Source organism: Drosophila miranda, chromosome 4 (assembly GCF_003369915.1).
Source record: "Drosophila miranda strain MSH22 chromosome 4, D.miranda_PacBio2.1, whole genome shotgun sequence".
Taxonomy (NCBI): Eukaryota; Metazoa; Arthropoda; class Insecta; order Diptera; family Drosophilidae; genus Drosophila; species Drosophila miranda.
The window spans coordinates 14,106,967-14,133,854 of record NC_046677.1 but is presented as its reverse complement, the minus strand read 5'-3'; the positions used below and the strand labels follow the sequence as shown (position 1 = coordinate 14,133,854).

Here is a 26,888-nt window from a genome sequence, read left to right as displayed (position 1 = left end):
CGCTTTCTCGCTTGGTAGTATGTAGAATAGGCCAGTCAAGTAGAAAACTGATTCATTAATCGGATAAAATTATGTGGGCATGGTGGAAAGTTCTATCTAGCTAGTAATATTCCACGGAAGATCATTAACGAGGAATATGTAAAATATAACTTGAATTCGTCAGTATACTTACGGCATATTTTTTAAATGGGACGGTATGTTTCGGTATATTTCTGAGGGTCGGACGGTATATTTTATCGATAAGGCCGCGGTCACACTGCTCCAGCTATACTTTCTATGTGGAATAAAAAGTGAAATATTTCAATATGCACATGCATATAACACACAAATAACACGCCGCGTGCCGAGTTTTGACATCGAGCATTCGAGGAACACCACAGCTTACGCAGACCAGCCAGCAGCGAAAGTTGCTGTCGTTTCCGCAATCTGCTGAACAACACACAGAAAGCTATAGCAAGGGCGAGGGCGACGGGCGAGAGCAGCAGCAAGAAGAGGGCCACTTGGACAACTCGGGATAAAAACATAAAGGTCGACCTTGGGAGTTGCATATGCACAATATGCAAAGTAACTCCACGAAAACCAAGGAAATGTTTATTGTGCGTGCTCTAGAGAAAATCCTTGCCGACAAGGACATACGGCGCTCCCACCACTCGCAGCTGAAGAAGTCCTGCGACTCGGCACTCGAGCAGATCAAGGCGGAGCTGATCAGCGCCGGCCAGATTGCCGAGGGCAATGAGCTGCCCTGCGCTGCCCTCCCGTTGCCAAAGAACGATGCGGCCAGCATCATCAACGCCGAGACCTACTTCCTGCCCTTTGAGCTGGCCTGCAAGAGTCGCTCGCCGCGCATCGTGGTCACAGCCCTGGACTGCCTGCAAAAGCTGATCGCCTACGGACATCTGACGGGCTCCATCCAGGACTCGGCCAACCCCGGCCACCTGCTCATCGATCGCATTGTCATCACCATATACGGCTGCTTTAGCGGGCCCCAGACGGACGAGGGTGTCCAGCTGCAGATCATCAAGGCTTTGCTCACTGTCGTTACCTCTCAGCATGTCGAGATCCACGAGTTCACGCTCCTCCAGGCTGTGCGCACCTGCTATGACATTTACCTGTCCAGCAAGAACCTAGTCAACCAGACCACAGCGCGGGCGACACTCACCCAAATGCTAAATGTCATATTTGCCCGCATGGAGAACCAGGTGTACGAGGTGCCCCCGCAACCACCCCCGCCATCCGAAGACTGCAATGGTGAGGAGCCGCTGGCGGATACTGACGAAGTCATTGCCTCGGAGCTGCTGGCTGAGATCATATCAGGTGCGTGGCAACTATGAATTGATAAGCAGGCAGGAAGCAGTTAATTAGCGATGATATCGATCGCTGCTATTATGTGCCACATAATAGGTTCAATCTACTCCTGCCTGTTTACACAATTATTGGTTATGGAATAACATCTATTTGTTGTTTTACAGCTGCGTACAATGAGGCCATGAAAGATCAGAACGCCCCCGAAGTGGAGACGATTGTGAACGGCAACGACTCCTCGTCGCATTCGGATCCCGACAGCGTTGAGCTGCACAACGAGAACGATGCCGTTGTCACGGCCAAGTTCACCCACATTCTACAGAAGGATGCCTTTCTTGTGTTTCGATCGCTGTGCAAGCTCTCGATGAAGCCCCTGCCGGACGGGCAGCCGGATCCAAAGTCGCACGAGCTGCGCTCCAAGGTGCTGTCGCTGCATTTGCTGCTTTTGATACTGCAGAACGCCGGGCCCGTCTTCCGGTCCAACGAGATGTTCGTCATGGCCATCAAGCAGTATCTGTGCGTCGCCTTGTCCAACAATGGGGTCAGTTTGGTGCCTGAGGTGTTTGAGCTGTCGCTGTCGATCTTCGTCGCCTTGCTGTCCAACTTCAAGGTGCACTTGAAGCGGCAGATCGAGGTCTTCTTCAAGGAGATATTCCTCAACATTCTGGAGGCGAACTCTAGCAGCTTCGAGCACAAGTGGATGGTCATCCAGGCGCTGACACGCATCTGTGCAGACGCCCAGTCTGTGGTGGATATCTATGTGAACTACGATTGTGATTTCTCGGCGGCCAATCTGTTCGAGCGGCTGGTCAACGACCTGTCCAAGATTGCCCAGGGCAGGCAGGCCCTCGAGCTGGGGGCCAATCCGATGCAGGAGAAGTCCATGCGCATCCGGGGCCTGGAGTGCCTCGTCTCCATACTCAAGTGCATGGTAGAGTGGAGCAAGGATCTGTATGTGAACCCAAACATGCCCGTCCCGGCCCTGCAGGTGCAGTCCCCGACTGCGACAGAGGATCATTCGACGGACAACACCATACAGACCGCGTACAGTGGTTCCAGCCACAGTCTCAACTCCAACCAGGAGCAGCTTCAGGACCTACCCGAAGCGCTGGAGGAGCGCAAGATGCGCAAGGAGGTGATGGAAACGGGAATTGAGCTCTTCAACCGGAAGCCCCAGAAGGGAGTGCAGTTTTTACAAGAGAAGCAGCTACTGGGAGCCACCTGCACGGACATTGCCCGGTGGCTGCACGACGACGAGCGCCTGGACAAGACCGTCATCGGCAACTATCTGGGCGAGAACGATGACCATTCGAAGGAGGTGATGTGCGCCTACATCGATGCCTTCAACTTCCGCCAGATGGAGGTGGTGGCCGCCCTGAGGATACTCCTCGAGGAGTTCCGTCTGCCGGGCGAGGCGCAGAAGATCGACCGCCTGATGGAGAAGTTCGCCAGCAGGTATTGCGAGTGCAATCCGCAGAACCAATTGTTCCAGAGCGCCGACACGGTGTACGTGCTGGCATTCAGCATTATCATGCTGACGACGGACCTGCACTCGCCGCAGGTCAAGCACAAGATGACCAAGGAGCAGTACATCAAAATGAACAGAGGAATCAGCGACAGCAAGGCAGACCTGCCCGAGGAGTATCTGTCCTCCATCTACGACGAGATTTCCGAGCACGAGATCAAGATGAAGAACAACTCGGGTATGCTGCAGCCCAAGCCCAGTGGCAAGCAACCCTTCATCACAGAGAAGCGGCGCAAGCTGCTCTGGAACATGGAGATGGAGGTAATTTCCCTGACGGCCACCAACCTCATGCAGTCCGTATCGCACGTCAAGTCCCCCTTCACATCGGCCAAGCACCTGGAGCACGTGCGTCCCATGTTCAAGATGGCCTGGACCCCCTTCCTGGCCGCCTTTTCCGTGGGCCTGCAGGACTGCGACGACCCGGAGATAGCCACCCTGTGCCTGGACGGCATCCGCTGCGCCATCAGGATCGCCTGCATCTTCCACATGTCTCTGGAGCGAGATGCCTACGTCCAGGCCCTGGCCAGGTTCACTCTGCTTAACGCCAACTCTCCCATCAACGAGATGAAGGCCAAGAACATCGACACCATCAAGACCCTCATCATGGTGGCCCACACGGACGGCAACTATCTCGGAAGCAGCTGGCTGGACATTGTCAAGTGCATTAGCCAGCTGGAGCTGGCCCAGCTCATTGGCACGGGAGTGCGACCGCAGTTCCTGTCGGGGGCCCAGACCACGCTCAAGGACTCTCTCAACCCAAGCGTGAAGGAGCACATCGGGGAGACGAGCAGCCAGAGCGTTGTGGTGGCTGTCGACCGTATCTTCACCGGCTCCATGCGGCTGGATGGCGATGCCATTGTCGACTTTGTGAAGGCCCTGTGCCAGGTGTCAGTGGACGAGCTGCAGCAGCCGCAGCCCCGCATGTTCTCGCTGCAAAAGATCGTGGAGATCAGCTACTACAACATGGAGCGCATCCGTCTGCAGTGGTCGCGCATCTGGCAGGTGCTGGGCGAGCACTTCAATGCCGTCGGCTGCAACAGCAACGAGGAGATTTCCTTCTTTGCCCTTGACTCGCTACGCCAGCTGTCCATGAAGTTTATGGAGAAGGGGGAGTTCAGCAACTTCCGCTTCCAGAAGGACTTTCTGCGCCCCTTCGAGCACATCATGAAGAAGAATGCCTCGCCCGCCATCCGCGACATGGTGGTGCGGTGCATAGCCCAAATGGTGAACTCGCAGGCCCACAACATTCGCTCCGGTTGGAAGAACATCTTCAGCATCTTCCACCTGGCCGCCGGCGACCACGAGGAGCCCATTGTGGAGCTGGCCTTTCAGACCACGGGCAAGATCATCGGCGATCTGTACCACCGCCAGTTCGCCGTCATGGTGGACTCGTTCCAGGACGCCGTCAAGTGCCTCTCGGAGTTTGCCACTGCCCGTTTTCCGGACACCAGCATGGAGGCCATTCGGTTGGTGCGCAACTGCGCCCAGTGCGTGCACGAGGCCCCTCAGCTGTTTGCCGAGCACGCGGGCATGGAGAACGACGCTTCGGTGGCGGAGGAGGATCGGGTATGGGTGCGCGGCTGGTTCCCCATGCTCTTCTCACTCTCCTGCGTGGTGAATCGCTGCAAGCTGGACGTGCGCACGCGCGCCCTTACCGTGCTCTTTGAGATTGTGAAGACCTACGGGGACAGCTTCAAGCCGAACTGGTGGAAGGATTTGTTCAACGTGATCTTCCGCATCTTCGACAACATGAAGCTGCCGGAGCACGTCACCGAGAAGTCCGAGTGGATGACCACCACCTGCAACCATGCCCTCTACGCCATCATCGACGTATTCACCCAGTACTTTGATGTGCTGGGCCACCTGCTGCTCGAGGAGCTATTCGCCCAGCTGCACTGGTGCGTCCAACAGAGTAACGAGCAGCTGGCGCGCTCGGGCACCAACTGTCTGGAGAACCTGGTTATCTCCAACGGGTTCAAGTTCAATGAGGTCACCTGGGATAAGACGTGCCAGTGCATCCTGGACATCTTCAACGCCACGCTGCCTCAGGAGCTGCTCAGCTGGCGACCCAAGGCACACTCCAGCCACCCCACCTCCCTGCAGGAGCACAATCACTTCGAGGCTCTGCACATCCGGTGCGTGGTGCAGCTGGAGCTGATCCAGACCATGGATAATATCGTCTTCTTCCCGGCCACCTCGCGGAAGGAGGATGCCGAGACCCTGGCGCAGGCAGCCGCCGACCTAACGGGCGGCAGGAGCGGGTCCCAGTCTCAGCTGCTGGACTGCCAGCGGGAGGAGCAGGGCATGTATGGCTACCTCAGGACCCGCCAGCTGCTCACCCTGGCCGATTGTCTGACGCAGTCGCACCGCTTCGCGAAGCGTTTCAATGCCGACCAGGAGCAGCGCAGTCTGCTGTGGCGAGCCGGGTTCAAGGGTTCGGTGAAGCCCAACCTGCTCAAGCAGGAGACCTCCTCACTGGCCTGCGTGCTGCGCATCTTCTTCAAGATGTATGGCGACGAGAACCGGCGCAGCGACTGGCCGGGAATAGAGCAGGAGCTGGTGCAGGTGTGCAAGGAGGCGCTGGCCTACTACCTGAGCCTGCAGAGCGAAGCACATCGCGATGCTTGGACATCGTTGCTGCTGCTCATTCTGACGCGCCTGCTCAAGATGTCCGATGCAAGGGTGAGTGCTGCTTTCCAGTTTTCGTACCCAAAATATTCATTCGTGTGTCTCTCTTTCAGTTTGCTACGCACGTGTCCAACTACTACAGCCTGCTGTGCGAGATGATGTGCTTCGACCTAAAGCCCGAACTGAGAAGTGTCCTTAGGCGCGTGTTCATGCGCATCGGTCCAGTATTCAATATAGTGAACGTTAAATAGTCAAGGAAGAGCCTCAGTCGCCTGACAAGATGACTAGACTAGACTAGACTCGGCCATGTTAATAGATTGATCCGATTCCCGATCATCAATTCTTTATTCCCCGGATCACCAATCCAATCATAGTTTTTCCAGCACTCCTTTGGTTCCCTTGGTTTTGTTGTTACATATATACATGCACACACGCGTTGGCATGTATGTGTGTATGTCGTATCCATACAATACGAGTATATATATTTTTATTATATTTATAAACACATACATAGGCAAGATGTATTGTTCAATAGGGTTAAAGAGAAATGTTGTTGTTTTTACATATATATACATATATGCATATATATGCTATGTAAGGCTTTAATGTGTGCGAGTGCGTATCGTTTTCCCGAGTTCCGAATTTGTACTAATTTATCCACTCCAATATGCCCCTACCCTACATACTACTATTACCGATTAAAGTGTAGCGTAAATACCGATTACATCAACTAAATTGAGTTAATTGTGTAGCCTGTACATTGCTAGTGTTAACTTAAATCAAATTCTACAATATATATAAATACATATACAGATATATTTCAAATATACAATATTAATATTATTACCAAATTCTCCGCTCCCGATTCCGTGATTTATTGGATGGTAAGTATGCGTTTACAAGCAAGATCTGTCACGCATAATAAGATCTCGATACTTGAGCTTATGGTACTCGGTATTCGGGATAATCGGGGGTGCGCACACGTCGTATGCGATCTGATTATTTGACCACTTATAGCATTACCCAATCCAAATAATAAAATAATTTTCTTTATATTTCTGTCGCGTTCCCTAAATTTAAGAGCCTCTCACTTGAAAAAAACACAATCGCGCGTTTCGGTTTATGCGAAAAAATCTACAAAAAACAAATTAAATGGTTCGGATTTTTGTATGTATATTTTCTGCGGCAGCAGTTGCCCAGCCGACGCCGATCCTTGGGGCACAGATTTATGGCATTTTTATTATACCCATGTTGTGTGCTGCGAATTTATTTGAAATTGAATAGGGTGCATTCAGGGGGCATCAGAACTTCAGGTCGGATTCTGGGGTGTCTGACGAAATGTTTTCTTCTGTTCAACTTTTGAGCACACTTTCACACCACAGAGCATCTGCAATGCGGTGTGGGCCCCAATGTTCGAGTATATCAAATGATCTTGATTAATTAAACGTGAGCAACAACAAAGAAAAGACCCATCCCATTCCCCGATTTGACCATTTAACAGAATTATTTATTTTTCAAAAATAAATAAAAACTTTGTACCACGAGTATTTTCTGTTCCCTAGTTTGAGAGGTCCAATTCAATTCTGAGACGACACCAAGCGACACCAAGCGAAAGCCTGTCAAGCAGAGACCAGCCTTCCGTTCGCCCAAGCAATTGAGAGGCGCTGCTGCATAAGGCTGAATAAGGTGTTTTGAGAAGAGAAATGGAGTTAGGTGGTAGATACATGGAGTTATAAAGTTTATAGTTCATTTGAACAGGGAACTCAACAAGTCAGGGCTATCACTCCTGATCAATTTAAGCCCACAAACCACACCAATCCAGCTACTATTCTACTAGGATAAGATGTTAATCTATGTATGTAACATAAATTTAAGTAGTATTTTAAGTCGTATTTATTCTCGTTCTCGATGGTCTGCGAGTCTCCCCTTCAGTGCTATATGGTCGTAAATCTCGATGGAATTCAACCAACGACCGAAGCAACACTTAAAAAATGCATCGGCAATCATATGGCAGTAGGAAAGTTGATTAGTATTGGTTACCAATTTATGTAGATTGATAATACCGAGACACCATTAAGTATAGTTATATTTATGTGCGAATGTATTCTTTAAGAAGACTAGAGCATATTCGAAAATGCAAGAATTCCACTAGTCGAAGTCTGAATCTCTTAATTGTTATTTCTTGCAATAAACAAGAGTTTATAATTGTAGTACCTATCTTTTTAATGGCCTCAAAGCGTACTTTTTGGTGCTAGGATCAGATCCACTCCATACGTAGTGTGTACTGTGCATTACATAACAGAGAGGCTATTGGAATATTCCCAACCCAGTCAGATACTGTGTGTTTTGGCCAATTTCGTGGCTTAGTCACAATCCACATGACATGAAGTGATTGTTTTCGTGTTCCTTTCGTTTGTTTGATGGTTAAACAGTTCGATTAACACGCTCTGGCGCTAACTGGTAGGAACAGAGATTATCGGGTGGAATCAATGGAATGGATGTTCCTGGAGATGAGGTTTCCGTGTGGAGCGTGTGTGTTTCTATTGTGTGAGCTGGAAATTCTAGGCCATACGCTAATAAATCTAGTTAATATGTCAATTCCTACGGAAACTTAATCACGCTCTCGATTTCTCGATCTCTGATTCAATTTGCGAAAGATCACAGCGGAAGGTGCTAATTGAGGGCGCTTCATCGCTGGGGGAAGGTAATTGTTTTTAAGAGAAGAGTGCACAGAGCAATCCCTAATCCGCATAAGCCACCACCAAATACAGTTCAAGATCTTTGACTAGCCATGCTAACGAAATGGTTTATGGCACCTCCCTCCAACAACTGCCTTATAAAAGAGAATTAGAGCTCCCAGCAGATGCTGCCAGAAAACAGAATACGAGTTAATCCCTAGCCACGCGTGTTTGTCGCACAAAAAAGAAATAATTTTAAAAGATTCTCAACTTGTATGAGAATATTAAAAAGGTAAATATTAGGAAGCTGGGTGGGTTCCAGCCTGACCGTTTAAAAAGTTCTTTTTGTTGTTGGGGCAAGTGATTAGCTAACAAAAGCTCGAAAATGTTTTTTGCCTGCTTCGGATCTGGCTGGGTTCTGTGTCACTGAGAAAGTTCAGCACTTGTCGCATTTGCCTTGAGAAGTTGCTTGAACTGTATGAAAGTTCTCTCGTGCACGAATCTTCCATGAATCACGATGAAAACAGAAACCGTCTCAGATTAGAGTTATCTAAATGGCATACAAGCAAGTACCGCAATAATTCGCTGACTTTTGGCAAATATTTGTTTACCGAAACTACTACTATTTTGTTGTGATTTAGCTTTATCAAATTATTAGCTTTACATTTTAATTATTAAATATTATCTCCATATGAATTAATTCCTATAGGCTAACGGTGGAGAACTGACTAGCGGTCTTGCAACGTCCTTTAAATCTCTTAAAGAGCCTGACAGGCATTTCCAATGGTTTCATGTTCCACGGAAACAATTCATTGATTGGAGCTTCTGGAGCTATTTTCTGCTTTTCAGATTTGGGTCGAAAAGCTTATCACTGAAAAAAGCGTTTGCCATCATGGCTATCACAGGTACCTTATGATGCACAATCGCCATGTGCTCGTACTGTACCGGTCCTGGACGAGAAATGAGTTCTAAATCATTAGCCTAATTATTGGCTTGGGGTTTTGGGCGAAGCATAATTCCGTCGGGCACTTCATTCGAACGAAATTCGTTATGAATCCGCGCAAGCGGCAACAACAAGTTTTCTAGTTCAGTTTCCGCCTCCTCCCGTTCCGTCCCGTTCCCCCCGTTCCGTTGCCCCGACAGTCAATCTGCACGATCGCAGCGGTTCCGTTCCCTCCCTGAAACCTGGCCGGTCACATGGGCTCCGTTCAGCTAATTCCCATTAACAATAATTACTCGACCTTGAAGTCAACTGTCAGAGCGGGAGCTTAAATCAAATTCCATCCAGATACATTCCCATTTTCATTTTCATTTCCATTTCCATTTGGCAAAAAGCGGAAGCAAAATGCAAACTGCAAACAGCAAACGGCACGTGAGATGTGTTGCGCCGGTGCGCAGCGGGGATAAGGAAGGGGTAGGGTATTCGTAGGGGCCCGACAAAGAGCTGTAAGGTGCCAATAAAAGCCTGGTTAATTAGACTATAAGCTGGATCCACTTGCAAGGGTGGGATAACACTTAAGCCAGAGGCAAACACACGAAGAATACAATTTTTAATTGCGCATACGCAGTGGGGGACGGGGGAAAAAGATAATCAAGTTTCAATCGGATGATCGTGTTAGCTGGTGGCGGTGGATCCATGTAACCAATCTATTCTATTGAGCATCCCAGGGAGAACAACGGAAACGAACGGAAGAAAAGTGAAATTAGTGACAAATTTTGTGCTTAACTCGCTGAAGTGGCTTCGTGCTACGCGGTGACTGTGTGTACCCTGCACTAATGGACTAATGGAATAACATGAACAAAGCGTTGATGGGCTGGAAATTATGGATCCCTGTTGCCCTGCTCTCCACCCTCTCCCGAGATGTCAATTGAGAGAGAGAGAGACCTCAGCTTGGACAGTTTCTCCTCAAAACTGCTGCGATTCCCCTTTGGGATATATGGGGTATGGTATACCCACATATGTATATGTATATATGTATACTTTTGTATGGAGGGATGGATGTGTGTACGTTGTCGAGAGTGCGATCGCGATCACGCTTTAAGTCCCAGAGCAGCAACAAAAACAATGCGAAAAGTTCAGCAACAAAGTCGAAAAAAATGATGGCGAGCAATTTACAAAAAATTCAGCACAGTGGGATGTAACCCAGAGAAAGTGTATGAAAATCAATCGATTAATCTATCAGTATAAACAGTTCAGTTAGGTTTCCGTTACGGACAGGCCACACTAGAAGCAGTTTAGCCAAGTATTCACCTCAGTCGGAAGTACTTTGAGCGTGAACGGATTACTTAAGCACACCACAGTGCCGGACTCAAGTACAGAAAACTATTGAACCCAGCAGCCACTGTCAACAGTTCTAATGACACCTCATGCCTCACTCTCGTTCCGTTCCCGTTCCCCACAGCTTGGGGTTAAACAGTAGTTTAGTTCACTCTCCGCAGTCCCCCTCGCGCGACTCAACCAACTGACTTTGGCGCTCTCTCTCGCTGACGTTCGTCGCTCTCTTCGCTTGTGGGGGCTCTCGCGAGGTGCGTGCTGCGGCGTGCTGTCAAGTTTCAAGTCAGCGGCGCTGCCCCGAGTCGGGCAGTCTACAATCAGCGGACTACCCAAACAGTCGTTGTCTTCTCCCGTCTCCCGTTTTTCGCTTTCCGTTTCCCGCTTCGCGTGGCTCCGATCCGATTCCCACTCCCACTTCCCGGTGCTCTATAAAAAAAATCAGTCAGATCCTTGACAAGAGTCAGACGCGAGCCGCAGTCCGCGAGTGAAGCAACCCACCAAGTGTCCCTCCAAAAAGAAGAAGTCCGAGCAAGATGAGCCACCACTGGGGTTACACCGAGGAGAACGGTAAGCCTTCGCGAGCGATCGCCGCTGTTTGTTGATTTGCTTGCTTTGACCGATCGGTAACCTAAACAGCTTTGGGTTTGTTTACCGATTGCCGAAAACCACTTCCCTTCTCGCTCTTCTGCGTCCGGCCTTCGTTCAGTCAGACAGGTCTGCTTGTCTGCTCCGTCTTTCCCGCGCCTTACCGCCCAGATTGATGGAGATTATTGAGTCACACGCACGCTGCGCCTGCGTGCAACAATCTAGATCAGAGATTTATGGGAAAGTCGATGTTGTCGACAGGTTGCGCACGGGAAATCTGCATCTCCTCTCCCCATCTGCATGAGGCGGGCTGGACAGCCCTCTGCTGGAGGTGCACTCGTGCCGGGTAATTGAGACGTCTCTTGATTGAAGACATCTGCCATCTATTAGATCGGCACTTTGGAATTTTTCTCTCTTGCTTGTTCGGCGTATCTGATAACGGCACGTCATCCCCGAATCAGACAGAATTCTGTAAATGAAATTCGCCACGATAAGATATCGTCTAGATATAGCAGCGCCCAAAGGCGTAGGTATTGTTCCCCGTGAGAATGTGAGGGGATGGACCTAACCCAATAAAAACAACATCATAATATACGTACAAGCTCGCGGGTTCCGACACACATGAGTGACTACACCCTCAATAAATAGGCAATTAGTCAGATAATTAAACGGTTAAAAGTGACTTCAGGGAAATATTCATAGTCACTGATTTGGCTTATCATAAGGGTTAAGATTACAAATGAAAAGAAAAAAAGAAACTATGTTCTTCTATGCACGAAGTACTAGAATACTTCCGAATATAGAGACGGAGAGAGAGAGATCCAGTAGTGATTACACAATGCACGATATTCCGAATGCAATTCACCGCCTTGCACTTTAATTATATGGCTCATAAGCTCAACAAACCCAACGAACAAGCGTCGATCCAGCGGGCAAACAATCCCCCGACCCAACCCGGTTCCATCCGACTTGGACACGTTCTATTCGCTGGCACTCATGAATAATGGGCAAAACGCAGTAATTAAATTGTGCTCGCAGCGAGCTAGGTTCGGGCACTGCGCTGGCTTGGGGGTTTCGCACGAGCCGTGTCTCGTGATCGCCGACGCTCCCCGGGTGCTTCCCAATAACCAGTCTCCACAGTCTTTGGCAAACGAGTTCGACTTTGACGTCGATTCGAGATCTACTTCGACACCAACACCCACACCGAAACCGACACCAACACCGACTTCGAGCTCGAATTCTCGATCCGTCAGCTCGATTTGTCCGACTCTCTACGGTTCTCTTTCGTTCCTGCTTTGAAGGCAGTTCGTTCACTTGTCAAGTGCACGTTCTTGGTCTCTTAAGGACACAGCAGACCGGTTCCACAGTCAGCACTTGGCCAATGTCTGCGCTAACACCTGGCATACGTATCAATAGTATACGAGAATGTCGTAGTGGTCACATAATAAATAAAGATATGGTTGCCTATGTGGCATATCGATGTGGGAATCAAACTTCCAATTTTTGGACAATTTCAATTGATTTGCTTAAATGGCGCTGATTGCTGTGATTGATTCCATACTGGTACTGGTAACTTTCCAATGTAAGAAGCCCCTTCCTCAGGCAGCTTCCTCTTGGCGAGAACAGACTTAGACCAGCACGACTTTTAAACAATATATTAGTGCAACAATTCTTATCAAATCGCTCAGGTTTTCTAACCCCTGACCCTCTAACACATGTACATATATGACAGATACATATGTACATTGATAGTCATACTCATACTCGTACGATTACGGAGGGAGGCTCACACGCTTCGGGGAGATTAAAACTCTCGTGCTCACACGAAGATCAATAAAAAGTTCCGACAACACCGATTTTCCATCAGCTGATCAGCTTGTAGAAGCTGAAGTCAGTGTTTCGATGTACATATGTAAGTCTCTGGTAGTACGGATCTACAACTAACTGGCTAAATTTCATATCTTTATTGAAACTATTCTGATTGGAGTGGTTATATTTTATCTAAGGTTGCTCGAACCAAATACTTGTGTACTTGTGTTTATTCTTTTAACAAAGAAGACTTTGGTTACGGTATTACTATATCATCTTAACGTCATAGTCAGAATGATCGATGGATTTTTAATTTTTGCAATGATATATATTTGTTGTCTTATCGACGTTCTATGTGGATCTAAATTACCTAGAAAATAATTGACTTGCACCTGGAAAACACGCAAGATATTTGAAATCCAACTTCAAAGTACAATTTTATATCTGCCCATCAATGGAAGTCGTACGAGTATTTACCTTATAATCATATCATCAGATCAGATCCCAAACCAGCCATTAGATTCGATATTTATTAGGGGACAGGCTAAAAGAGAAATATAAAAAACTCAAATAGCGAAAACGATTTCTTAGGCATGGAACGTGCAAGAAATCGCCAGTTTGATATTATTTTTGGCCAGATATACAGATATAACGCTTGAATTGCCCATCCTGATTTTTTATTGGGGTGTGCTAATAAAATTTTGCTGAAAATTGAATTGATATACATATTATACGAATGAATGTGTGTATATATGTAGATGGGGGTGCTAAAAAATACATCAATTTATGAGTTGGAAAATTTTCAGAAAACAAAAAACAAAAAAATTTCCCCTGCCCCCCACCACACCTTAGCAGTATCAACAGAGATGGCAAGGAACGATCTGAGGAGTGTTTCCATTAGGCCGAAATGCATTTGAGCTCCGTTTCGGTGGCTTTTTAATGACAATTCAATTATTCCATTTGCGGGTTATTGTCACCGTTTCAGCATTTAATTTCAGAATTTCACATGCAAACAAATAATTACGGCAAATAGAATTTCGCAGGTGCTGTCGAGTGCTTGGACGGTTGGGGATGGGAATGGGAATAGAAGTGGGACGGGGATGGGGCCAGCACTTGGACGTTAGATAAATGCCTTTGAAGAGTCATAGCTAGACCAAGGCTGAGCACTGCTGGGGCTTCTGCCAACGAAGGTGGATGGATAGTGGAACACGGAACAAAACGGTAGACAAGGGTTGTTGCTTTTTAGCCCGGTCAATTGAGTGTGCCTAAAAAAAGAAATAAAACATGGAGACCAGACCCAGACCAAGACCCAGACCCCTCCCGACATTATATCATCAGAATTGGCCTTACTCATAATTCGGGATAAAAGCCCGCTTTTGTGATGGCTACTGGGTACTGGGAAGGGGAGGTACTTGCCCCAAACCAGTTTTGACGAGAACTTCCTTACGATCGTCCCCAGGCCAGGCCACATTTGTCGTGAAAGGCACACGCAACCAACTCATGATTCCCTCCATTTCCGATGATTCCCCCAGATATTATCATGCAAGACTCGCTTAGAATCGCTTAACTCGTAAATTCGTAAAAACGTGAATGCTAATTGCAATTGTATTTTCTGTTTTCTGTTTTATTTTGTTTTTAAGTTTTTGTGCCTGTCGAAATGAGTATTTCGCTGAGTATCTCTCTCTTTTTATTAGCATTCTCCTCCTCTCCTTGCTTTTATGGCAAGATACTTTTTGTTCAACTTAAATGGATGTATTTGGATGACAGCAAGCTTTGTCCGGAATCGTTCTCTGGCTCAGGTGGAATGGGGAAAGGAAATCGAGACTGCGGCTATTGGGGGAAAAGTTCGATTCGTCGAGACTCCAGCGAAAGATCATTATGGATTCCGTTTGGCGGGCGGGCGTTTACTCGCTTCCGGAACCTGTTCTCGAAGACAACTTTCAGCTGATGTCGGCCCGGGGGGATAGGATATGATATTCAATGCAATTGAAAAAAATTATTGGATTCTATCGCAGCATTCATTAATGACCACAATTCGGAGAAATACTTTATTGTTACTTTATTGTTTCTGATCTAAACTGGAACAAAATAAACTGCAAGTCGATGGAATGTGTTTGGATAGCATTCGAGCTTCCATTTCCCATTGAATGAAAATAAATGGATCTACAGTATTTTGTTTGCCTTTCGTGTATGGATAGAGTTACTTTTCGCCAATTGCAGGCGCGTTCTCCGCCTCCCCTTTCCTTCCCATCCCAACCCTTCCCTTTCCATAGCTTTCTTTGTATATTCCTTTATTTTTATACTGTTTGCCCAGGTGTGCCGTTTCTTGATATTGTTTACCCACTCCTACGGTTATTTAGACACCACACCATCCATTGTTAACAGAGCAGACACACAGGCTATACAAAATACAGGAGAAACGTCGCCAGGTGATCTTACTTGAAACATTTACATCAGAAAGCAGCAACAAACTTGATAAACAATCAAAAATAAAAGCTGAGCCGAGCTGAGTTAAGTAAATAAATCAAATATACTACGTACATCAGCCTCTGGTTGAGAAGAGATGCGTATCTTCATAGGTTTTCCAGCTGGCGTCCAGCAGTACTCGCATGATTACGTATTATAAAAGGAAGGTGTTAAATATGGCCCGAAATTTGCACCGGACTGCTAAGTTATCAAAGGATCGTGCATGGACCGGACTCGACACGGCCACGGCTCCCTCCAATTCCTATGTATGCGAGACACGGCGTATACGTGATTTGCATTCGTCATGCGGGCCTTGATTTTTGCTTGATTTTGCGACTCGCACTCAAAATTTTCTGTTGACTGTCACAAGGGGAGGCAATCGGATACGGGAGTTAGGAACTTTCCTTTGATAAATGCATTCCACCTGACTTTTGTTCATTATCAATTAAATATGGGACTTTGGCAATCAACAAAATGAACGCCAAAAGCTACAGGGCTTCTGACGCTTTGAGCTTAGTCATTTATCATGTGACAAATGAGGCTTTGAAGCTTTGCCCTGTGTCTTCTGGTTAGATAAGACCCGCTGGCAGACCAGTGCCGTAGGGTCTGCACTTGGACATATGTATGTTCAATGTACAATGTACATACACATGTATTCCTATGTACTTATAAGTCATTTGTTGGTTTGTCTTAGGCAAAAAACCCTACAATACTCCCTTCTATCCACTAACCCACCCAAAACATACCGCACTCTTGCGGTTTATCTGGAGCGTGCGTCTGCAACGATCCTATCACATGACTACTCGCTCCAAAGGCGGTCTCCAGAGTGATTTTACTGGCACGTGACGTTGTTCTCCGAGTCAACATTTGCTCTCACTTTGCGCACGACCGACAGTAATTAAAAAATTCGTATGGTATGATTACATACTTTTATAAATTATAAACTGCAGCAAACAGGAGAACGGAACGGCAAATACATTTGTTGCCACAGCCGGTTGTTCAGATAACATTTCCACGCAAATATTATGAGTATCAGATGAGCCGTCCCGGAGTTCCGACTGACTGCCGCGGCATTTGCATTCATAACATAAAATGTTAGCTTAACCAAAAGTCTTAGCAAATAACTATAAATATTAATTCAAAACGAGGGGGAACGTTGTGAGTTGCTGCGGAGACCGCAACTCTACATTTATACCCGATACTTAGTCAGTATGGCTCTCCTCCGGCAGACGCCGCTAATATTAAACGACACGACAAAGAGTGCGTGCGAGAGAGACAGAAATCAGTCTGAGCGTGACGTCGGGCGCTGCGTAGCCACTGCAAATTGATTTCTTGCTTTTGGCTACAAAAATGATCCGATCTGATCCAGATTCAGCAATCTGATAGATATGATCATTATCTATGATTTTGCGTTTTTAGTTTTCTCGAATGTGCAATATTGTGGATGCAACAGATTTTCGTCCTTTGTGGGGGCGGAAGGGGTGGGGCGAAATTCTGAGATATACGTTTTATAGTGAGATCTAACAGAAGTGCGGATACCAAATTTGGTTACTCTAGCCTTAATAGTCTCTGAGATTTGTGGATGCCCCAGATTTTCGTCCTTTGTGGGGGCGGAAGTGAGCGGGGCGAAGTTTTGAAATATTTTTGTAGCAGTGACATATCACAGAAGTTTGGATCCAAAACATCGTTGCTCTAGCTCTTATAGTCTTTGAGCACTAGGCGCTGAAGGGGACGGACAGACGGACAGACGGACGGACGGACAGACGGACAGACGGACGGACGGACAGACAGACATGGCTCAATCGACTCGGCTATTGATGCTGATCAAGAATATATATACTTTATGGGGTCGGAAACGATTCCTTCTGGACGTTACACACATCCACTTTTACCACAAATCTAATATACCCCAATACTCATTTTGAGTATCGGGTATAATTATCAATTTCAATGTCTATAGATAAAGCCATTGATTTTAGTTCCTATACTTTTTAAGTACATGTCCTAAAAGAATGCCTTCGTCATAAATGGAGTCCTAATCGTTCGCATTCAAACCTCAATGCAATGATTTGTCTTTTGGGAAATTGAAATTTAATTACAACCATAATGACCCCCCTAATTACTGTTCGGCGAAGAGTGACAATAACTCAAATGGGAATAAAATGAATTGAGTTGATTGATTGTTTCTTATTTATTAATACGTCGCTGAGGGGACTTACTGTTTTGACCCATCAATTAGTGAACAAATATCTAATGACAGTTCAAATTTATTCATTGTATTCCCTAGGACCCGCGCACTGGGCCAAGGACTATCCACAGGCGTCCGGACATCGCCAGTCGCCCGTGGACATTACGCCCTCCAGCGCCAAGAAGGGAAGTGAGCTGAAAGCCTCCGCACTCAAGTGGAAGTATGTGCCAGAGCACACCAAGAGCCTGGTCAATCCCGGTAAGTGGACGATAAATGCCGGACAGCCATGGAGGAGCATAGGCTAATCGAATCAATCGTTTAAAGGCTACTGCTGGCGCGTGGATGTGAATGGGACCGAATCGCAGCTGACTGGCGGTCCTCTGGGCGATCAGATCTTCAAGCTGGAGCAGTTCCACTGCCACTGGGGATGCACAGACTCCAAGGGCTCCGAGCACACCGTCGATGGAGTGTCCTACGCCGGTGAGCTGCACCTGGTCCACTGGAATACCACCAAGTACAAGTCCTTCGGCGAGGCAGCCGCTGCTCCCGATGGCTTGGCTGTGCTGGGCGTGTTCCTGCAGGCCGGCAAGCACCATGCCGAGTTGGACAAGGTCAGCAGCCTCCTGCAGTTCGTCCTGCACAAGGGTGACCGTGTAACCCTTCCCAATGGCTGCGATCCCGGCCAGCTGCTGCCCGATGTTCACACCTACTGGACGTACGAGGGCTCCCTGACCACACCCCCCTGCTCGGAGTGTGTTATCTGGATCGTGTTCAAGACTCCCATCGAGGTGTCCGACGACCAGCTTAATGCCATGCGCAACCTCAACGCCTACGACGTTAAGGAGGAGTGCCCCTGCAATGAGTTCAACGGCAAGGTCATCAACAACTTCCGTCCCCCCCTGCCGCTGGGCAAGCGCGAGCTGCGCGAGATTGGCGGCCATTGAGGTGGATTAATGGGGGGAATTGGTCAACACAGAGCAGTCTTTGGATAGTCAATGGATTTAAGTCGTACGATTAGTTGTTCGCACCTCGCACCACGCAGCGAGCGTGCACCGTTTAGCGAATAGAATAGGCCTATGCCATGAGCAGGACAAGCCCGAGCACATCCCACTGTTCACTTCTCGTCTTTAGTTCGTACTACTCCCAGCAAGCACACATACATACCTCCTATATGTGTCTATCTGTATCTGGTCACGCGTAGCTGTATCTGTAACTTTATCTGTAATGTACCTGTATGTTCGTTTTTTGATTATTTGTTTGTTAAACGTTTGCAAAATGACAATTAGTATAATATTACATATTACATATTATGGTATTATAATCTAAATATAACACACTTGAATGTTGCATATGAAAACAAAGTATATGTTTTTTAATTCAATCGTACGGCAATCATTCACAGCGTTTAGGGACACATGTTCCTCCACTACATGGTATTCCGAACCCTTGACTGTACATATTCCATCATCTCAATCGATGTCACCAATTTTCTACCAATTTCCGATGAATTTAACGCCGTGGCTCGGATTTACTCGGTGTAAAACAGGTGTAAGCGCAGCAGCAAAACACTTTCCTGTGTCGCTGCCGACCCCTGGTGTGAAGTGTCATTCCCAGTTAGGGTTTCCGGCAATTACGGTCTGTTTTAGTAGATATCTGAGCAGAGGTGTACAAAAAGAGGTGGCAATGGCAGCTGACTGGAGTCGGGATTCGACTTATTCGCTATTAACACCTTTCTTTACACAGTCGTATATGGATTTGCCATCAGCCATCCGCTAGAATGATACCATTCACCATTCGCTGTCAGTAGTAAATATAAGATGTCAATAAAAGGGCTCATAAGTTTGCCAAGCTACTGATCCTTACCGGATTTCCCTTGGAAGGAGACGACCAATGCTTTGCTTATTCAGTTTTCGAAGTAAAATTGAGCAACTCATTGGGCTTGCAGGTCCACTGCAGAAAGTATTCCCTTTTCAATTGGCACCACGCTTGCTGATAATCCTCACACAAATCCTTGCAGGAAGCATAAGACATTTGCTCCAGATCGAAAAGGTTTTTTTGAAACTTTTCACGCAATTCTGCATGCGAATGTAGCATGTTTTGGAATTTTAGAAACAGCTTGAACTTGCTAACTGCTAAAGCAGCTTTGGCGGATCCAAGTTTTTTTTTTGTCACGCCTTGGCGCTTGCCATTTACAGAGATCTCATAGGGCCTGCAGGCAGATAGAAGTTAGACGGCTTTTAAAAGGGATTACCTAAAATAAAAACTTACCTGAGATCATTTGGCACCTGTGACCAAACCAATCCATTGGGGGAAGGCTGCCAGTCACCGCGCTGTGCATACTCAAAGAAAGACTGCCGTCGATGCGTATTTGTGGCTGGTGGGGTTGGAATCGCGCGTGCTTAGAGTCCAGCCCTTGTCCTTGCCAACGCTTGTAGATGGCCCGCTCCACGGACTCCTGACGCGCCTCAGTACAGCAAAAGTTGAGGGTGCTGAAATATATGGGCTTGGAGAGCAAAGAGTCGATCAGCGCCCCCTGGACGCCAAGGACGTTCCAGCGGGCTAGCTTATCACTACACGACATGGACAGAGTGCGCACGCCACGACCGGGCTTTGTGCGTAGGGCTCCCGGCGTCTGCTGCATGTCGTCGGTCATATCTTCAGACATCTGACCTGCTATCAGCTTGCCGCCAGTGTAAACTATCTCAGAGTTCTCGTCCAGTCGCTGACGCTTTGCCTTCTTCTCGACTACCCTTGCTACGGACTCGTCCACAATACAGGCGTCCCCACATGGCGTCTGAGTGCTGAAGAAATGATACTCCACGTGCGCACTGAGATCAAATGAACCACGCTTGGCGGCCCATTGGAAGATACGGTCGTGCTCCAGTTCGTGGTACAGATACCGTAAGAAGGCTCGGCGTGCCAGTACTTCAGCATGGGAGTCGTTCAGAATGAATCCTTTCGGGCAGTGTCTGGTGTAACCAATGCACTTTGTCCCACATCCCAGAGCCACCACCCGACTATCTCTCGTCTGACGGTTGTGCTCCACAACGCATGCCAAAACAGTCCATTGGTTGCCCGAGGGCTTGCCGGTTTTGGGCAACGATTTGAATTTTTCATAGCAAATGTTGGCTATATCCTGAATAGATGGATTTGTATTACCATCGCACATTTTTCGATCAGGAGATCAGACTCGTGAAACTCAAGAAAACACTAACTTAGTCCACTAAAGCCCCCTCTATTTAAACAGTTAAACGACCTGAGGTAAATGGCGGAAAATATTAGTGATTGTAAATTATTCTTTTAGATCCATGCTATCTTTCCTCTAAACTTAAAATAAAACACGATATCTTTCACATGAACCGCGCTGAAATGATTTAGTTTTCATTATTTTCGGTGGAACATTAACCCTCTTGGAATACAATGGGTTAATCGTTCTCCGTCAAGGATTGGACTCTATTCCTCGATTTTGATGTTCGATTTCATATTATTAGCTAGCTAGGTTTTTCACACCTGAACACATAATTTTATCCCAATGATAGATACACTTTCTAAGATATGCTAATTTTCAATACTCCATTTAATTGGATTTGGTCTAAACAAAGGTTTTAGGGAAAAAGATCAAACAAATAAAATGTATGTTAATCGTTCCTATTGCTCAATTTTGATAACGGAACAACATGGAGCTTGAAGACGTTTTCACATGACACCCACTAATGGCTGCCCGGGGAAATGATGTGCGTCGAGCCATCAGATATATGGAGCAGCAGTCCCATCTGATCGAAATTTTCAAGGAGCAGCCATTTGTGATCATTTTTGATGAGTTTCACTTCAGGCCGGTACCCAACGTTAGTTCCCTTTTGATCCTCAGACGTTGGAAGTCGTTGGCCATTGCAGCTGCATCTATGGACGGCGCAAAATTTAAGTTTTTGTACCTGCAGGTGGTCCCAACAGACGTGCACGTTTTGGGCAGCGACGCCATTGAAGTTAATTTGAAGTTGCTGCAGTGTGTGGCCAACTACTTCCCATTCCCGTGGGACGTAGGCCACAAGCGGAAGAAATTGTTGACAGATTGGGAATATTTACGAGAGCACCGAAACACATAGGAATCTCAGGTTTCCGAAATAACTAGCACGCCACCAAAGGAATTATAAGACTTCAATTCCAATAAAGTCTTAAATTTAAAAAAGTTATTGGCGCTGAATTTCGGGCAATCGTCCACACCTCTTTATCTTGAGCAAAGTTAATAGCTCGGATTTTGAGCTTCGCGGAGTGATCCTCTCCTCAAATGTGTACTACATCCTTCAGTTTATCCACATTACACATGCGGATGAATTCACCGACACACGGGTGGCAATCAAATTTTTTCCCGCGTGGTAGGAGTTTTAGCTGTTATATATAATTAAGACTCCCCGTTCTCACGGCCATGGCCGGACATCTTATATCCTCTGAAAGGAAGCCAGGGCGGCCAAGGTATTGGAGGTGTTCACCGAAACAGTGCCGGCACGCAGGGAACCGACAATGTAGTTTGCCTTGTCCAGATTCTTGGTGAAAACAGCGGCGACCAGGCCGTAGTCTGAGTTGTTGGCACAACTGCGTCCGGCTGCTGGACGGGCCCGAATATCTCCTCGCGGGCAACGGTCATGTTGTCCTGGACATCGGCAAACACCGTTGGCTGGACAGAGTAACCGGGAAGGCCTTTGGGACGGTTACCGCTGGCCACCAGCTTGGCGCCCTGCTGGATCATGCCAAGGATCTTATCCATCTGGTCCTGGTTGACCTGGGAACCCTGCTCGGTGTTCAGATCGAAGGGATCGCCCACGGTCCTCTTCTTGGCGCGCTCTGCACTGCGCTGTAGGGTTTGCCATTGTCCAGGGTCTCCAAGCTAGCCAAGTAGACTTGATCGCTCGAAGCATCCATACGGCGCCATGGGGAACCAAGCTTGCAAGCCTAGCGGGCAGCCTTCACAGCTATACTAATATCCGCCTTTGAAATATTTTGCCCGATTTTCTCTTGTGCTTTTCTCTGCTGATGAACAGTGCGGTGTAGAGCACTTCCGTGGTGGTCTGGGGCTGAGATCTTCAAAACGGTTGTCTGAGGGCAACATAAAAAAAATTCGGGACTTCGCGGCTTTGTTTTGTTCCGCAAGATGGCAGTGCTTCGATAAATCACGCGACAGCTGATCGCTGGTGGTGGCAGTTCCTCAATTCATTAAATGAACCGAGTTCAGTTCTAGTTCGCCAACTCTCGTCGCCGCACAGCTGATCGAACAACAGAAACACAACTCAATATTCATAAACATTTAGGATGCCAAAAGTTGTTTCTCGCAGTATTGTGTGCTCCGATACAAAGGATCAGGAGGAGTACAGTGAAGAGAAACCCCTCAACATCTACTACTGTCTATGCAATAAGATGGCTTTGATTTTGGGTTCGTATGCCTGATTTTCGCAAACCAAGTTTGACGCTAATGGAGAAATCTCATTTCAAAAGATTGCACCCTGGATCAATTGCCGCTACGAGAAGTAGACAATGCCCGTGTAATAAATGCCAACGAGCACGCCAACAAGTTGACCTACAATCCAACTCCAAAGGTGCTCTACATACGCCGCAAGGGCAGGGGAAACGCCATAGAGAAACAGTACCGGTATAAGGTAAGGTTCTGATAAAATCACTGAAAACAAAATTTTCACTATTGTTACTTGTCAGTGCCGCAGCTGCGATCTTCCACTTTACTACCGCCACAATCCGGACTCCCATGTCACCTTCGTGATGTTCAATGCATTGGTTAGCGCCAAGAATGAGCAGCCATTAGCCCAACTTCTGGGAACAGAAGCAAAGAACAGGGCGAAGCTTTCGACTGCTGCCCCAGCGCAGAGTGCGTCGTCTGCCGGAGGTGAGGATTCCGGTATAGTCGATGCCAGTGGAAAGAAAGTCATGGTCACACGGCACACAAAGAATATGGGCAAGTTCAGCTCGGTGACGGTGTCCACCATAGACGAAGAGGAGGACGAAATTGAAGCGGTAAGCCAACCAACTAAATGTTCTCGATTACCTTCGACATACATACAAATATTCGCTATACTTTCATTCTATTTTAAACAGCGCGAGATTGCCGATAGTTATGCCAACAATGCGCGCATCATTGAGAAGCAGCTGCAACGCAAAGGCGGGAAACTAAGCGACGTCGGTGTCAGAGGAAAGACGGAGGACGCGCCTCCACCGCAGAAAAAACAGCGCGGTACTCTGCTGGAGAGATAGCTACATATTTTTATAAAATATCTCTGTAATATGCATACGTATGGTATAGACGAGATTATGCTGATAAGAGACCCTAAGTAAATAAAACTGCGACATTTCCTTAAGTCCGATCAGTGTTCGTTCGGCATCGATCTTAAAGAGTGGCAAATCAGAGATGTAATTAACTATTGAAGATTCCTTAATTGCTTTACTATTACTATGAGATTAAATGAAGTGTGTTTTGAAAAGATCATCGTATTGAATCCCCCGCGATTGATAAAGTACAATTGACGAGGCCACAGCGATGGAACAGAACAGGGAACGTTCCGCTGTTTTTATTTATGTTTTCGCTTGTCCAGAACGAGTCTTTTTCGGTTCGCGGTGCGCGGAGAACTGTACAAAGTCGTGATGGGCCGGTAATGTTTTCGTTCGGCTCGAGCTTTTGCCAGCCTAATTTCATTATATCTAAGAATAGTTTTAGTTTTCGATAATCGTAATAGCCCTTGGCCCGGTAAGATTTTCGAAATCTTTAAGTTTTAAATTCTCCAAGATCCAGGTGTTCACTGATGTCAGACGTACACCTCTAGTTCGTATTGATGCTGATAATGAATTTCCGAAAAAATTGCTCATTGAAAGTTGTATAGAACAAAAAGATTCATTTTTTTTCAAAAGCTATTTATTTCACTAAAAAATCATTTTAATTTCAGCTATACTATAGATTTGTAACTGCTCTTCAACGACGAAATGCTTTTCAAACTGGTTATTTGGTTAATACTCGTAGTTTGTGTGGTCGAACGGAATCCGGCTGAAGCCAATGAATACTACACTTGCGATTCACTTTCTGAAAAATGTGTATTATTTCATGCCTGCATTCATGCAAAGCATAAAGGGTATTTCAAAATTTGTGCTAGTAACTCCATTTGCTGTCGGGTTCCAAAACAACCGAAAGCAGACACTCGGTCCTCAAGAGGTGAGTATATTACACCTTACAGAATATTATAAATCATTTTGTTTCAAACGATACTCGTGATGATAAGAAAACGAAATATATTTGAGTGGATACATAACAAGGCAGAAAAGGGCGAATATCGGATCAATTCAAAGGAAACATTGCACATTGGGGGAATCCGAAATTGATTCCGAAATTTGTGTAGAAAAAAACAAATACATATTTTTGATTTTAATGCAGCACTGAAAACGGAACGAAATAATGTAAAAGCGAGGCCAAAGTCTATCTACGAGTTTGTTTTTGATATTTTGATATTATATGTTTGATACTTAAGTAGCTGAATACATACATTTAGCTAACGGAGAAAAGCGACAAAATAAGTAAAGAATAATTATCTAAGACACTTAAATAGAAATCAGCTCGCCAAAATGCGGTAGAAATATATAAAATTTAAGGAGATGCAGGGGAGGAGGAGGCTATGAAGCTATTGACTAAAATAAGCATAAATAGAAGAAATATATACAAATGCTCATCAAATAATCGGGTCAATAATAATGGCTTGCTTAACTAGTAAATAACTAGTAGGCAACAACTAAACAGTAGGGGTGGGCGTGGTCGGATCGGTTATTACAATCAACTGTACCCATTTTCAAGTCTCTAAACCATTTTTTTAGTTTATACCAAAATATCGGCTGTCTGGCACAATTTGCATTGTTAGAATCTTTTTGTTTCCGAACATATTTCCACTAGACTAGTCTCATGAATTTGTTTGGTTTTTATGTCTTTTGTCTTTTTACTGATGAACTCAACTCAAACGCAGCATGTCTAAGCTACGCGAGTAACACGACTTTTTGTCCGAGGCATTTGTTTATATCGCATTCGCAAGAATCATATCGAAATGAATTACAATACATGGCGCATATAGGTCTGACGAACCCAAGAGCCTGGATTTGCGGCGGCACCCTGATACATAGTAAATTTGTTCTTACCGCGGCCCACTGTGTCATTCTTGAGCGGGCTGTTGGTACGGAAGAGCCGTAAGTACATTTAAATTCATACATATGTATGTACATATATCAACATCGTCATATAGTGTGCATGTATTAATAGTTGATCGAAAATATTTTCTTAGAGATTTTTTGGTGCGCCTAGGAGGTCACAATAGCACTGACGGCGCAATATATGAAGTAGCTGAAAAAATCCCGCACCCCGACTATAAAGAAGAAGACGGGACAAAAAACGATATAGCTTTATTGAAATTGACTAAAACAGTCGTCTTTAATGACCAAGTAAAGCCAGCCTGCTTACCAACAACTAGTGGACAAGAGCATGCGAAGATGACAGTCTCTGGATGGGGATTATATAGCAGCTACGAACCCAATAAATCAGCCCCTCAGTTGCGCAAGGCTGACGTAATACTGTTTAAATATGCCGAATGCAATGAAGAAAATGAAGTGCTACAGGAAATGAAGATTTGCGCTGGTGGAGAGAACGATGCAAGCGATTCATGCCAGGGAGATTCGGGAGGACCACTGGCCATATGGCATCCGGAATGGGGCTCGTGCCTGGGACAGGTATTCGGCATTGTTTCTGAAGGATCGTTTTGTGATACTAAATCTCCACGGACGATTTACACTAGAGTTTTTTATTATCTTCAATGGATTGAAGACATAGTATGGAAGACCAGAGAAGAAACTGAACTAAACATTACGATTCGCTAACGAATGCATTACCTTGTCAGCGGCAGAGTGGAAATAAAAAGAAATACACAGAACCTCTGCAGGCACTTTCCGTAAAATAAATAATTATGCTGATTTTTCTGATACTTTAACATTTTCATCAACAACACTTAACATTAAAAACATTTACGTACTTTGTTTGTTTGTGCCTATTGGGGCAAGCTGTTCCAACCTTATTTCAGTAAGAAAGTATGTATGTAAAATCTACAATTCAATTTATTAACGAAAAAAATGAGGGAACCATTATTAAATAAAAACGAATCGAACGGGAGCAGCGGAACACAATATTAATGGTAAGATGTACAGTGGCTCCATATCCTAGTCGGACACTAGTTTCCTCAGTACAAATGTGCTAAAAAATGAGGATTATGGTTTTTTCACTTATAATATCGGAAGGGTGCCGGTTGTGGGGTACAGCAGTACTTGTACAGCAAGCAGACACTATTGATCTGAGTGTGCATTGTGAGTCGAGTTTGTTGACAGTACGCAGTTTTTGTGCTGAAAACGATA

At 46.1% G+C, this 26,888-nt stretch overlaps 5 protein-coding genes and 1 pseudogene across 7 annotated transcripts; 4 read left to right on the top strand and 2 right to left on the bottom strand.

The window, feature by feature from the left end:
• Positions 1-234: 234 nt before the first annotated feature.
• Positions 235-6,194, top strand: LOC108163134 (brefeldin A-inhibited guanine nucleotide-exchange protein 1). The gene is made up of 3 exons (XM_017298248.1): positions 235-1,314; positions 1,470-5,509; positions 5,569-6,194. Exons 1-3 carry the CDS (start codon positions 549-551, stop codon positions 5,704-5,706), a joined length of 4,944 nt encoding a protein of 1,647 aa, XP_017153737.1. The 5' UTR covers positions 235-548; the 3' UTR covers positions 5,707-6,194.
• A 4,515-nt stretch (positions 6,195-10,709) lies between these two features.
• On the top strand, positions 10,710-18,620 carry LOC108163775 (carbonic anhydrase). Its single transcript, XM_017299252.2, has 3 exons — positions 10,710-10,975; positions 17,556-17,714; positions 17,781-18,620. Exons 1-3 carry the CDS (start codon positions 10,942-10,944, stop codon positions 18,398-18,400), a joined length of 813 nt encoding a protein of 270 aa, XP_017154741.1. The 5' UTR covers positions 10,710-10,941; the 3' UTR covers positions 18,401-18,620.
• A 63-nt stretch (positions 18,621-18,683) lies between these two features.
• LOC108163774 (tRNA-specific adenosine deaminase 1) lies at positions 18,684-20,678 on the bottom strand. Its single transcript, XM_017299250.2, is given in 4 exon segments — positions 18,684-19,253; positions 19,320-19,665; positions 19,725-19,803; positions 19,806-20,678. Coding segments are annotated over 3 exon segments (1,209 nt in total). The 5' UTR covers positions 20,626-20,678; the 3' UTR covers positions 18,684-19,253; positions 19,320-19,355.
• Positions 20,679-21,761: 1,083 nt separating this feature from the next.
• Positions 21,762-22,755, bottom strand: LOC108161127 (annotated as a pseudogene).
• Positions 22,756-22,760: 5 nt separating this feature from the next.
• Positions 22,761-23,871, top strand: LOC108163795 (UPF0428 protein CG16865). Its single transcript, XM_017299285.2, has 4 exons — positions 22,761-22,881; positions 22,944-23,104; positions 23,160-23,474; positions 23,556-23,871. Exons 1-4 carry the CDS (start codon positions 22,761-22,763, stop codon positions 23,709-23,711), a joined length of 753 nt encoding a protein of 250 aa, XP_017154774.2. The 3' UTR covers positions 23,712-23,871.
• On the top strand, positions 23,807-26,488 carry LOC108163794 (kallikrein-15-like). Of its 3 annotated transcripts, none has more exons than XM_017299283.2 (4): positions 23,807-23,867; positions 24,398-24,660; positions 25,460-25,676; positions 25,772-26,488. In XM_017299283.2, the coding sequence occupies exons 2-4, from the start codon at positions 24,435-24,437 to the stop codon at positions 26,358-26,360; spliced, it is 1,032 nt and encodes a 343-aa protein (XP_017154772.1). In that variant the 5' UTR covers positions 23,807-23,867; positions 24,398-24,434; the 3' UTR covers positions 26,361-26,488. The 3 variants fall into 3 exon arrangements, with proteins under 3 accessions (XP_017154772.1, XP_017154773.1, XP_017154771.1); XM_017299284.2 differs by lacking the exon at positions 23,807-23,867 and adding an exon at positions 24,015-24,106 and having other exon boundaries at positions 25,565-25,676; XM_017299282.2 differs by lacking the exon at positions 23,807-23,867 and adding an exon at positions 24,015-24,106.
• Positions 26,489-26,888: the final 400 nt, after the last annotated feature.